This window comes from Amphiura filiformis, chromosome 14, assembly GCF_039555335.1.
Source record: "Amphiura filiformis chromosome 14, Afil_fr2py, whole genome shotgun sequence".
Taxonomy (NCBI): domain Eukaryota; kingdom Metazoa; phylum Echinodermata; class Ophiuroidea; order Amphilepidida; family Amphiuridae; genus Amphiura; species Amphiura filiformis.
The window spans coordinates 55,803,958-55,817,209 of NC_092641.1; the positions used below are offsets into that span (position 1 = coordinate 55,803,958).

At 36.3% G+C, this 13,252-nt stretch overlaps 1 protein-coding gene across 1 annotated transcript in view; it reads right to left on the reverse strand.

The window, feature by feature from the left end:
- The window catches only part of LOC140170326 (cell division cycle-associated 7-like protein), a 41,481-nt gene that overhangs the window by 22,064 nt on the left and 6,165 nt on the right, over positions 1 to 13,252 (reverse strand). Inside the window, exons 2-6 of the mRNA XM_072193694.1 lie at positions 11,753 to 11,863; positions 10,621 to 10,686; positions 7,198 to 7,410; positions 6,541 to 6,651; positions 4,939 to 5,094 (exon numbers count right to left, since the gene is read on the reverse strand). Coding sequence (XP_072049795.1) covers positions 4,939 to 5,094; positions 6,541 to 6,651; positions 7,198 to 7,410; positions 10,621 to 10,686; positions 11,753 to 11,863 — 657 coding nt within the window. The remainder of the gene's footprint in view (positions 1 to 4,938; positions 5,095 to 6,540; positions 6,652 to 7,197; positions 7,411 to 10,620; positions 10,687 to 11,752; positions 11,864 to 13,252) is intronic.

Sequence of the window (13,252 nt, forward strand, 5' to 3'; positions counted from 1 at the left end):
TTGTTACACGTGAACCAAATTTGAAAACAGCCCACCGGCCCAACTTTATGCCCCCCAGTCATGCCAGTCTGAACTATTGCCCCCCCCATGTAAAAACTCAAAATTACGACAATTTCTAATTTTTTGATTTTGCCCCCTGAAATTCACTTTGCCCCTCAATTACCCCCAAAAAAAAAATTCCTGGTCATATAACTTTGTCAGGGCTGTCAACTTTTTTGGAATTGCTTGGCGTGAGACAGAGCCGTACCGGGATATGTTGACTACAATGTTCATTTTGACCCATGATTATTTGAGCCATAGAATCTGAAAAGCGGGGAGGTAGGAGCAACAAATTATTTTGATGCGTGAGATTTTACTCATTATCCAGCATTTTGTGTGAGATTTACTACCTAGGAGTGAGATTATACGACCTTGGCGTGAGACCGTGAGAAAGTGACCCAATGCGTGAGACTCACGGCCAATGCGTGAGAGTCAATGAGAGTTGACAGCCCTGACTTTGTATGATAAAACCACAATTTTGTTGACGAGAATCTTTGCGAGAATGGATTCTCAGATTCTCATGAATGTCTGACCCTGCAAGTTTGTTTTTAACTGAATGCACTGGGTGCATTTAGTGCTGCATTTCCACTGACTGACAAAAGTTTGCAGTGTACCCATACCCACCCCGCACTCCGTGCATCCGCAGGTATTCTTGCTTGTTAGTGAACTTTAAAAACGCCCCCTTTTACATCTCATTTCGCGAAGTTTTAGGGAAAACACCCCTTTTTTAGCCATTTCACGAATTATTTGCCCTTCGACAATAACCCCTATTTTCCCTAAAACGTGAACGATATTTCTAATATACCCTGGCAGAAACCTGTCGTAGGCTGCTCTATGAAAATAGCCTTTTTGTCAATTTCGCGAACACATGGTTTGAAAAAACCTGTGTTTCCCAAATCGTGTTTCTTCTCGAAAACACACCTTATTTCCCGAAATTTTCGACGGGCATTAATACCCGCGGATGAACAGAGTGCGGGGCCGGGACCCACCTCAACCTGTCAAGAACTAAATTATTGCCCTATTTTAAAAAATTTGGCTCCTGATCAAAATCTATAATGACACTCACACCCTGGCACTCACATACTAGTCCGAATAATCAGACCCAGAACAAAATATTAATTTCTGACATGATCACATACAAATATTTTTTATAAACAACATGGCTGTGTGGACACATGTAGTAGTAGTCATGATTGATACATGTACATATGTGCAGTGCAGTGTGTACTGCACTGCATGAAGGCTCAGCATGCTCGCTCATGATGTTACACATGTCCAATGTGTCCTGCGCATCATGCTTACAATCAATGATCAAATCATACACCTAAAACATTTTCTCATTTTTTTTTCACTCTCTAGCATGTGCATACCGATGCTAATATTCTTTAGAACTTACATTATTTGTCAAAAAGATTGGTTTACTGCTAAATCCAGTGGATTTATGACCACGAACATGACAGGTGCAACGTCTAGACAACAGGTGATCGAATCGAATGCTAATTGCTAATTGATCACACGTGGTAAAAAGTCAATCCATAGCCGAGAAATGTATTCAAAAATCAAGGCACAATCTTTAACATATAAATATTCTAGCTCATAGTTTACTAAAAATATAATAAAAACTACGCAACAAGGCATAATAAGTATAATATATAATACATTTCTTGATCTATTTGATATACTCATCTAGTTATTTTTATATTGTTTACGCGCGGTAGAACAATCAGCCCGCCGTAAATAGCTACTCAAAATACGCCCACACGGCTCATTTATGCGCCCAAATAGATGGCAATATTCCGCCCGCTATACAGGTTCACTGTATTAACGAAACCGCCAATGCGCCCAAACGCCGATTGTTAGTACACCCATTCGGTGTAAAGTATGGCAACACGTGTAACGGCAAGTCGTAAACAAGACGTCATCAGTTTTATGAATGAAAGTGGGCGTAGACGCGACGTAGACCAATAATCTAAAAAAATCACTATGAATTCACTTTTTTTGGCCCCGGGATATTATAAATTTACACAAAAAGCAGACATTCTGAAATTGTTAATAATATAAAAGCTTTTAAAAGTCTTCGCAATTCTCTTTTACGGGAAATAACTGAATTTAGGTCATTTTAGCAGTTTTAACACCACGGATTTCTTATCTGTACAAATTGAAGGGTTTATAAAGCTGTAATTTTTTCGCCTACACATCCAATGTTTATGTCAGTAAAACTTTAAACTCTCCTAAACCTTTCTTTATTTCTATTCAATTCATCTTTCAACCATTTAGACTGCCCGAAATTTTAATAAACAGAGAGAAATAGACGCATCAAGATAACACTATTCGTTTTCGACGAATTGTCAATCATTATTAGTGATGGGCAATACACGATATTTTACGTATCGCAAATTTAGTCATGGGCAATCTTTTTTCTTGCCGAAAGATGCCGTGATTTTTATCTAGTTTTTAAAATAAAAATTGCTGTTTTTTTACTCAATAATTTTTGTTGTGATTGCTAGAGTGTTCCTTTAAAGTCCCATTCAGTGATCCCAGCAAAAGTATAAAAAAAAATTAAAATTGTGTATAATCCCTTGAAAGTGAAGAATAAGTAGTTAAAATTGTCATTGGGTATTTCTGGAATTTAAAATTTGGGGAAAAAAAACGGAAAAAAAAACACATTATTGACAAAGTTTAATACCCATTGAAATACATGCAGCTAATTTATATACTGTCAGTATACATGTATAATTACAAATTCATGTAAAATGTCTTGCTTGTCTTTCATAGATGGCTTTTGGTTGAACCACTAGCAGGCTATGTTAGCACATCTATGACAATGACAAAGGTACCAAAATCTGAATTTTGATGATTTTCACTGAACAGGCCTTTAAGGTTAAGAGCCAATCCTCTTTTTGATGGCGTAATGCAGCCCATCAGATTGTCTGAAATTCTCAAATCCAAAAGGTTAAAACCTCTTGACAAATGCAAGACAATGAAGCATCAATTTTGATTTTAATTTTTCCTTCCTTTTCATGACAATTTATGTAATTTTGTATTTCATTTTGTGTCTTATCAAATATATTCTACGGGCCTATTCTGTTATTTAATTTCAATAATTTCATAATAATATTGGGAAGCATATTATGCATTTGACTTGACTTAATTTTTATATCAGTAATTGCAAATTACTACAAATTCACACTAAATTAAGTGACCTCAAGTTTTAATTTAAAAACTATCTTTTGTCAACAATTACATAAATTTATATGAAGAGGTTTATTGACATGTAATTAGCATCTCACTCATTTTGTGGCTATTCCAGTTGAAAACATGCACCCCCTATGGAAGATATGACCTTAATCTTCCACACAGGGAGTGTCAATTTCAAATGGAGTTACAAGAATGGGTGAATCCATTTGAAATTCACACTCCCTGTGTGGAAGATAATGTCTTCCATAGGGGGTGTATGGATTTCAATAGCCCAATGGGTCCATTTTTGTAGCTTAAGGGTAGACAAGGTATTGTTGGTCGAAGCAACCTAAAAATCTATTTTCATTATCTAGATCAATATATTATTGAAAATTAACACCTTGATGTTTTGCAAAAATTAATTCTACAAATCGTATACTCTGCAAACTTGCTTAATTTATTGTTGTTTTAGTTATGTACGTTTTACAAAAGTGTTGTTGTTTCAGCCCTCTTCACAATGTAACTCAAGAACCTCAGCACCTATAAAAGTATATCTGTGATATTTTAATTCTTCTACATGCTCGCTATGAATTGAGTAATGCAATTTTTGCCAAAGCTCACTACTAGGCCTGGCATTTTCGGGTAATTTTGTACCCGGGTACCTTTTTTTTAAAGTTTTTTATTTTTCGGTTTTGTAGTGTCCCTGGACCTAGACCTAAATGCTAGGATCATTCATGGTTGATCTAAAAAAAATGCATTCAAAATGCATTCAAATTTAATGCATTTGAAATCATTAATAGACTATGACATGAATACAAATTATCAATTTTCATATTAAAAATACAAAACATCTTGAATTTTTTTTTTTTTTTTTTTTTTAATTTCGGGTACCCGGGGCAGGGTATTTCCTACCTGGGTAATGTAATCTCGAGCGGGTACCCCCTAGCCCGCCTCGAAAATGCCAGCCTTACTCACTACCATTCGTAAGATGCTGTGAACTACCAAATCACAACAGTTTAAAATAATTAATAACCTTAAAAGGGCATTTTGTGATGCTCAGCCTCATCCCCCCACTTTTCTCAAAAAAAGTTGAGAGTACTGGAAACCTGTTTATACAAAAAAATTCTTGCAGATTAATTCGTTTAGCAAAAATATCTGGTACACCAGAATGAAATTACTACACTAGTCTATGAAGCATTGTAATACACATTCTTATGAATTTTGGTAAATTCATGTTACGCATGCATTATTTGTGAATAAGAGAACAAGGGATCAATACTTTACATAAGAAAGGGCAACATATCTATTTTTTTTAAACAGAGATCAGATGATAACAGCATATTAAGTAATCAAAAGAGGGCGGCATACAGGGTTAGCTAATGGTGCATCGCAGTACGGTCTGCGATTAGACGCATCGTTAGATGGGGCTCGTGCATTAATAGACGCATCAACATCTCAGTAAACATGCATTATTTTGTGATACACATTTATTAACCCCATGAGAACTACCTGCCGATTGGTCAAAAAGAAGTTTCATTATCAATTGGACCAATCAGCAACATTGTTAGAATAATTTCACCACACAAAAAAATTGGGGTGAATTATTTGCAAAGCTCCATTCCGATTGGTGATTAAAGTAAAGATATCATGTAATTGACCAATCAGAGGCAATGTTACATCGGCAGGTAGTGCTCAGTGGGTTAACCTATAAATACTACTTACAGTGGCAGTGGAGTCATATTCTTTGTCCTTTACAGAGTCTGCCACCATTTCTAGTTCTTCTTGTGTGATATCATCTACAGGCCTTGGTGCTGACGGCTCACTACGGCGCACTGTGTGTACCTTCCTACGCTTCTTGGGGCTGGCGAGTTCTTGATCCTGTTATGAAATAGTGACAAAAGTACATGTGACCGTTTACCTCTCAAAAAGTCTGTAAATTTGTGAAAATGTGCATGATACAATGTCATCTTCAACATGTCACAAAGTGCACAGTTAGTTCAACCAATCATAACTCCACTTCTGAATATTGTGTGAAGTCAAATGATACAGCATCTTTTGTAAAGCTTATAAAACTTTTGGCATGATGGTAATGTTTACACATGTCCCAACTTACGCCTAAATGGAATCGGCCAAATTTTTTATGTCAGGTCAACAGCGCAATTTTGACATAATCTTGTATACATTAAGTCCACCATAGAACTCCCAGAAACAACCAAAATAGCCAGTGGGGTTTCTTTCACTTTACCTAATGCTATTTTGGCTTAAAATAGACACAACTTGTCCTGGCAGTTGTTAATAATAATATTTCAGCATTTTGAGTTGAGAATAACAAAATCAAAATTTGACAGATGGTATATTATGGCTTTAATGGCATCAGGGTCTTAGCTAGCCACCCGTCTGGCCGTCATTTTAGACGGGGAGTTTGCTCCTGGGACGGGCAAAATTAATGCCTTTGACAGATGCTATATTATAAATTGTATGTTTTGAGAAGCTAATTGACTTTTTTAGTAGACCCAATTTGTAACACAAGGCCATATCAACACATATTTGAACTCTTTGAACCCACAATGGGCTATAGACATCTGGTAAATGTTTTAAAGGTCAAATTAGGACAGGCAATTTTATTCAAATGACGGGCAACTCTCAATTTCTAGCTAAAACCTTGAATGGCATGCTCTCAGTTCGAGGCTGTGCAAGAGGTAATTACTCAACCTGTGTGGCCCTTGTCAACTACAGTGGGAATTTCAATTGAATGAACACAGCCTGACATAGCGCGACAATTTATCGCATACACTGCACGATGTATGGCAGCGTGTGCAACTGTGTGTGCGTAATACATACATGATTCCAACCATGGCAACTCACTCGTGATTGGTTAGTTGTTTGATCGGTCGGTCGTGTACAGCTGTTAAAAGCTGTGTTTAATCAATTGAAATTCCTACTGTAGGTCCTCAACTCTGACAACAGTGTTTTACTCGCCAATTATTGGTTCAATTCCAGTTCACTTATTTTTGCTCTTCATGCAGTCTAAGTTTTCTTGTATGAATATTGCGGACACTCATCAGGATAGTAAATTATGATAATTTGATTACTCAGTCTCACTTTTTTAGGCTCCATGGCTGTTCCGAAGACCCCCTATTAGAGATCATGCCGAGTTCTTTAGCCCCATTTGACTCCCAAAATTGCCTGTCTTTAGCCAGATTTTAGGAAAATTTTGAATTTTCACAGCTCCACAACCTAGATATTTGTCCCAATTTTAGTTTATTAGACACACCCCTAGCAAAAGTGAGCTCCACTGGGGTCTGACCCAAAGAGTTTACTTACTTCATAGACTTCAAAGTCGCTATCCGAGTTGCTGCTGCCATCCTCATCGGAGTTGCCATCCGAACTCTTGGCTTTCCTCTTGCCAAATAAACCAAATTTGATCTTCAATTTCTGAGAAGAAAACGGGTAAGACCAAAACATTAAAATAATAATGATAATTTAATTACACTTTCGGTCAACAAAAAGGTTTAAAATACCAGTGGCGGGGGAACAGGGGCAGTGTTCGAAATAAGCACTTATCCTCTTGTCCAAAAATCACTGGGGACAACCAAATTGAGCTATGTACTTATCCCCTGGACAACCACTATATTTTACCTCCAAAAATATGACACATTTTGGGGACAACCAAAATGCTTTGAGGACAAGCAGAATTTATGCTTTAGTTGTCCTCCGGACAACCTCCATATTTTCCTTATTTCGGACACTGAACAGGGGTCACATCTGACACGTCTGCGCGTCCATGGATTCCATATTTTTTATTTTGGCCGTTTTGGACTCCTTAAATCACAAGTGACCAAAAATGTTTTTACCATTTTTATGGAGAATTTTCCAGTTCCAGAAATATAACAAATATACATCAAATTTCTGTAATTTTTTTTTTTTCATAGGGGTTAATTTCCGGATTCCGGAAAAGTTACATTTCTGCAAAATACAAACCTGTCCTGGCTCCCTTGAGAACACCTCTTCTTCCCCTTCCTCTCCTTCTCCCACATCCACCTGTAATTCCTCCTTCCTTTGCTTCTTCCTCAACCTCATACTCCTAGTCTTCACCGCAAGCTTGCCATTAGGTGTGCTACGAGCTGAACGACCTGGATTGCGACGACGGGCTTCACCGGAGACTGGTGTTTGTTTGTCTTTCTTAGGTGTTCTCTGTATAGGTTTGGATTTCAAAATATGGAATTATGATATAGTTTTGTCTTTTAAAAAGAAATCTACAATACGGTACTTATTTCAATATTATGTTTCAAACTCCTTCACTCTCTGTTGGCGCTAGAGACCGACTGATCAGATCGGTAGCTTCCGAATCGGACCGATTATTAGCTTATCGGTAGTGATCTTCATCCGCCGATGTAATGCACCGATCACCCAATATCATGAAAGTAATTGTTGAAGCTTAAGGTGGCTGTGTACTCTCAGACATGCATGTAGTAAAAGTGCAATAACTTTGTAATTATTCAACATAAAACATATAAAAGTATACATTTTTATGAAGGCAAGACATCAATAAATCTTAATATAAATACAGATTTGGGGTAAAAACAACAATTTTGAAGAAAATCACAAAAAGTGAGTTTTTGGCAATATTTGTTAGGTACATCATAACAAAAAGACACTCTTTCCAAAATATTTTATTTTGTTTTTAGCTCAATCTTGAGGCTCCATTCCAAAAACGTTTTTTTTTTTTTTTTGATATTGGCCTTATTTTTTGAGATATTGACCATATAAGGCATCAAAATGAACTTTTAAAATTCAAAAACGCCTATTTGCACAAAATGATGCCCAAAATCTGAAATAGACCAAAATATAAAAAAATGAGAAAACCATTTCTTGAGTCGATCATGCTTTTTACGATGATCATATTTGCTTACCTATAGATGCTGTATTTATTGAGTTATCGTGTACCTAAATCGTCATTTTACCGAGAAAATGAACATTGAAATAATGGCCGTTGAAGTTTAAAGTGGTCACATTTTGCACTTTCATCGAATCTCACAGGAGAATGCGACAGTTTTCGCTTTTTGTAACTTATATTACGTGAACATCGGGTAAATCCACAGCCCCTTGAGAAGTTTGAGCGAAATCCATTCATAACTTGATATTTAAATCGGGGAAAGAACTTGAAAAAACCCACATTTTATCAGCTAAAACGGAGCCATTTGACCACTAGGTTTTTGTGAAATCAGTGCTTCCGTGGTGTTTCCATAAGATGCGCCGGCGCATGCAGATAAGCGTTGCGTATGCGTCGGCGTATTTGTGCGTTAACAAATTGCGCGACATACGCGATGAGTTGTTGCTTGCGCGTGTACCTTGCTGGTACAACAAAGATTTTCTTTCCTTTTCAATTTCAAACACGAGTGGAATAGTGAAATAAAATCCTTAAAATATTGCAGTTGGAGTTTACAAATCTGGATTTTCATTCCTTGTATTTATAAAAAACATAACAAGGTACAAACATATCATAAAAACTCAATTTTGAGAAAGAAACAATGGCTAGAGTACACAGCCGCGTTAACAAGTATTCATTTATTGGTATATTTCTTTGAATTAGACTAGTTAAATCAAGCGAAATTTAGCAAAAGAACAAACTTTGTAGGCGATAAACCTATAATCATCTACCGTGATTCAGGCACGCAGCTGAGATAATCAGGTAATTCCCGCATGCACATACGTGTACGTACGCCGTACGGCCAACAGATGAACATGTATTGTAGTTCTTACTTCCGGGTTGAACATGTGCGTGTCAGATTGGAGAGCGCTATGGGCCGTGTGCAAAACTCAATACTTCCGGGTTGAACATGTGCGTGTCAGATTGGAGAGCGCTACGGGCCGTGTGCAAAACTCAATGCTGACTTGAACGTATTACACAATATTAAAATGGGGCGATCGAATAATTGACGGACTCGGATATCAGGGGAAAAGGTAAATTGAACTTAGAATAATCATGGTCAAATTAAGTATTGTAAATGAGCACGGAGTGTACAAGTACCCTTTCAACATACGGGTGAAATTTACTCATGGCGATGGCAGCCATTGTTTACAATTGGGGAATTGGTAATCGGTGATTGAATCGGCAGATCAAAGAGGGAATTGATCGGCCAATTGGCCGATTCAGATAAGGATCTGATCGGTCAGACACTAGTTGGCGCAGATGTATAGACTAACTCCATCACTCGTCTACACTGCTCAAATGTAATTGTATGCTTCGTAGTGGTGACTGAATAACTTACAGTTCATATTGTGGTGGACTCATGAAAATATTCTCTTGAGACTTTGGTTATAAAAATGCCACACAGCGCAACTACTAGCAGCGCCTCTGTACCGTACCATTTGTACCGTGCCGTTGTGAAAAGATTGCACTCTGAAGTTCAAAAAACAACAAACTCGGGTCAAAACATCAATTTGAACACAACTGCGCAGTCTCAGTGCAAGTTCAAAGTTCAAGTGACAACTGTCTAAGCGCCCCTTATACAATGCAATACAAGTATTACTAAATTCTAAGTCTCAATAAAATGACCTTTTAACCCTCCCAGTTCAATATTTATGCTGATTTTAACTTCAGATACACCATATTTTGAATGTGTGTAAATTTCCATTGGTCGATATGATAAGTCTGTAGGCAAATTACCATGTGTCCTGAAAATGTTAATCGTGTGTTGCTTGTTATTACACTTGAACAGCATAGCTATTCATTGAATAACAAGTACCGTCGGATCCGTAGCGGTCGCTGTGGGACAAGGAATTCAATTTTGCAGTGTTGGTGTCTTTGAAGCAGGTTCAAGTTTGTAAAATTTCAACAACAAAAAAATCGGAAAAAAAAAATGTCAAAAAAAAAATTTAGGAAAAAAAAATCCGGAAAAAAAAAAAAAAATTAGGAAAAAAAAAATTTAAAAAAAAAATTTAGGAAAAAAAATTTGGGAAAAAAAAAAAAAAAAATTCGGAAAAAAAAATTTCTGAAAAAAAAATTACGGAAAAAGAAAAATTCAATTTCCTTAATTCTCTTCAAAAAAATCCCAATTTCCTTAATTCTCTTCAATTTCCCTTAACTTCCTCAATTTCCCTCATTTTCCCAAATTTCGGGACAAAACTCTTTTTCCAGTATGGGGCGGTATAGGCCCTCCCCTCACCAAGTATCATAGCCATGCGACAAACAATGTAGACGTAACAGCATATTTTAGCGTTTGTTACTAACGGACTAACGGACGAACAGACGGAGAGACATGGTGACTTATAGAGCTGCTACCCGCAGCTGAAAATGAGTGAGAAATTTCCGCGTGGGTGGAAAAAAAATTAGGGTCCACAATGTAACATTTTCTATCTGCAAAAAATTACAAAGCCCACCCTGGGTGCTAGATACCTTACCTTGACTTGCTTCCTAAGCATTGGTATTCCAGGCATGCCATTAAGCTCTGATAACAGCTTCTTCAACTGAAAATACAAGTTTTTCAATATATTACATTAAATAGGATTATATAATAGAGGTAAAAAAAAGTTAGGCCACAAAAAAGAAATATTCTATGGGCTTGACCGACCCAGTTTGAGTCTTTGGGACCTGAAATACAGAGATGCCGCCCACTTATTGCCAACAAACCTGAAAATGAATATCCCAGCGACAATTATTATTTTTGATGTTTTTCTTTTTTTCTGGCAGGTATTGGAGTTGTCACCAGTAGCTTTCTTTTCACCCATTTTTCTTCACAAAAACTGAGACTTCGGTATCTAAAGGAAGCTCATATTTTTCTCATTACCCCAGTGAAATTTAACGCCAAGACATTGTTCAAAATGGTGTGAACAAAAATGTAGTGATTTGTGGAAAGCACACTGGAAGTATGGGGTATTGTACACATTGTTGCTTCTAACAGTTCATATCAACATCGCTGTCAGAGTAATACAACTCATTATGTTATGTTTTGATGAATCCAAGTGTGTGAAAATATTGGATCCAAAACATAATAATGATAAAATTGTATGGTTTACGCCCAATATTTATTGGTCTCGCTATGAGTTTTAAAATATTGGACTCGACTACGTCTCGTCCAACTACGCCTCGTCCAATATTTTTAAAACTCATAGCGAGACCAATAAATATGGGCACAATCGATCCAATTTTATACCAAAATTTGGAAACATATTGTTTTAATGGTAGCTCTAAATAAGGATAGAAAACAGAACATGAACATTTGGACCACACCTCGTTCAATTTAACAAATTTAAATATGTGCAATGTATTTAATTGTCAATATTTCCCAATATCTACTCATAGCTTTATTTTCATCAATATTTCTGTATCTACCAATGTACCATAGCTTTATTTTCTTCCATATTTCCCAGTACCTATAGCTAAATTTATTTTCACCAATAATTTCCATACCTACCATTATTAGTACCATAGCTTTATTTTCATCAATATTTCTGTACCTATCATGTAGCTTTATTTTCTTCCATATTTCCCATTACCTATAGCTTTATTTTAGTCAATAATTTTCATACCTACCATAGCTTTATTTTCTTCAATATTTTTCTGTCTCATCTGTTCGTATGTTGCCTCTGCTTCTTCCTGAATTGAGGGCGCTGCACAAGCTCCTGCCATAATTCCATCACCAGCCTTAAAACAAATTTACAAACAATTGGGAAAGACTTTTTTAAAAATACTACCAAATACAAATTATGTAATTCATAAAAATCAATTAGGAAATAACCTCAGCAACATCTTATCTATTATAGGCTATATATGATCAGCTCCAACAAAACCCGGAACAAGTCGCCAGGCATGTTTTCTAAAGATGACATTCCGATAAAAAAAATCAAATTTTGGAATTCTTAATTTTAAATCCTTGAAAGTACTTATTAAAAAGAGGTTTATTTTTATCAATAAATGACAGTTGAACTATGATAATCCCTATTCAATCATGTGTAACTTAGGCAGGAAACTAATTAGCACATTACTCAGACTAGCAATTTGGGAAAAATATCAAAGTATCATTATTTTACAAAATTATCAATTATCTTAAAAAGTATTGATGATATAAATTTTGGTATCAATAAAAATATCACATGGCCCATTCCATTCAACTTTTTCAGATATTGATGTGCGAACATAGCACCTCTTCAATTTTTTCTTTTTCTGAAAAACGATGTTGGAGGTCCATGAATGGTAGATTTTGATGAGAAAAGTCAAAATCCGAAAATTTGAGCTTCATACTCCATTTTATGGTCCAGTTTTCCGTGGACATCAATTTGAAATTTAGAGGGTCATGCGTAAAAAGTTGTACATAGTCATTATACGATGTTGGAAATCAAAATAAAGTGTACAACTCTATGGAGAATGCAAACCTTATTGATGTGTTGAAGTTATCGAGTCCCAAAGCCAATATCTCTCAGAAATGTTGTCCAAGGACATATCTTCAACATACCTGAAGTTGATGGTGGGGCAAAATGTCTGACATTGGTTTTCAGGGGGTCAAAATGTACAAAAATGTACAATTGGGGTTTTGCATGGGTAATATCTCAGCTAAAAGTATTCTAATAGGCTCAATTTTGGATACGAGTAATGTAGGGCTCTGACTGGCAAAAAAATGGACAATAAAATTATTTTTACTTTTGGAGTTTTGACCCCCCAAAGTTGGTCCTGGATGGACGAAGTTGCGTTTTGAGGGCCCTGTATCTTTTAAAGTAAAGGAGTTACAAGTTTTCTGATGCCAGATTTGAATTCTACACAAATAAGTACCCCAGAATACATATTTTTCAAAGTTGTAAATGGTTCCTTTATACATTTATGGACCTCTAAACGTTGTCTTTTCGCTAAGCACACATTTTTTACGCTGACCCCCTAAATTTCAAATTGATGCCACGGAAAACGTAAATGGAGTGTGAAGCTCACATTTTCGGGATTTTTGTTTCTCATCAATATCTACCACCACACAGAAAAAGAAAAAAATTGAAGAGGTGCTGCGGTGCACATCCCTGGAGTTGACATGGAATGGGTCACATCACA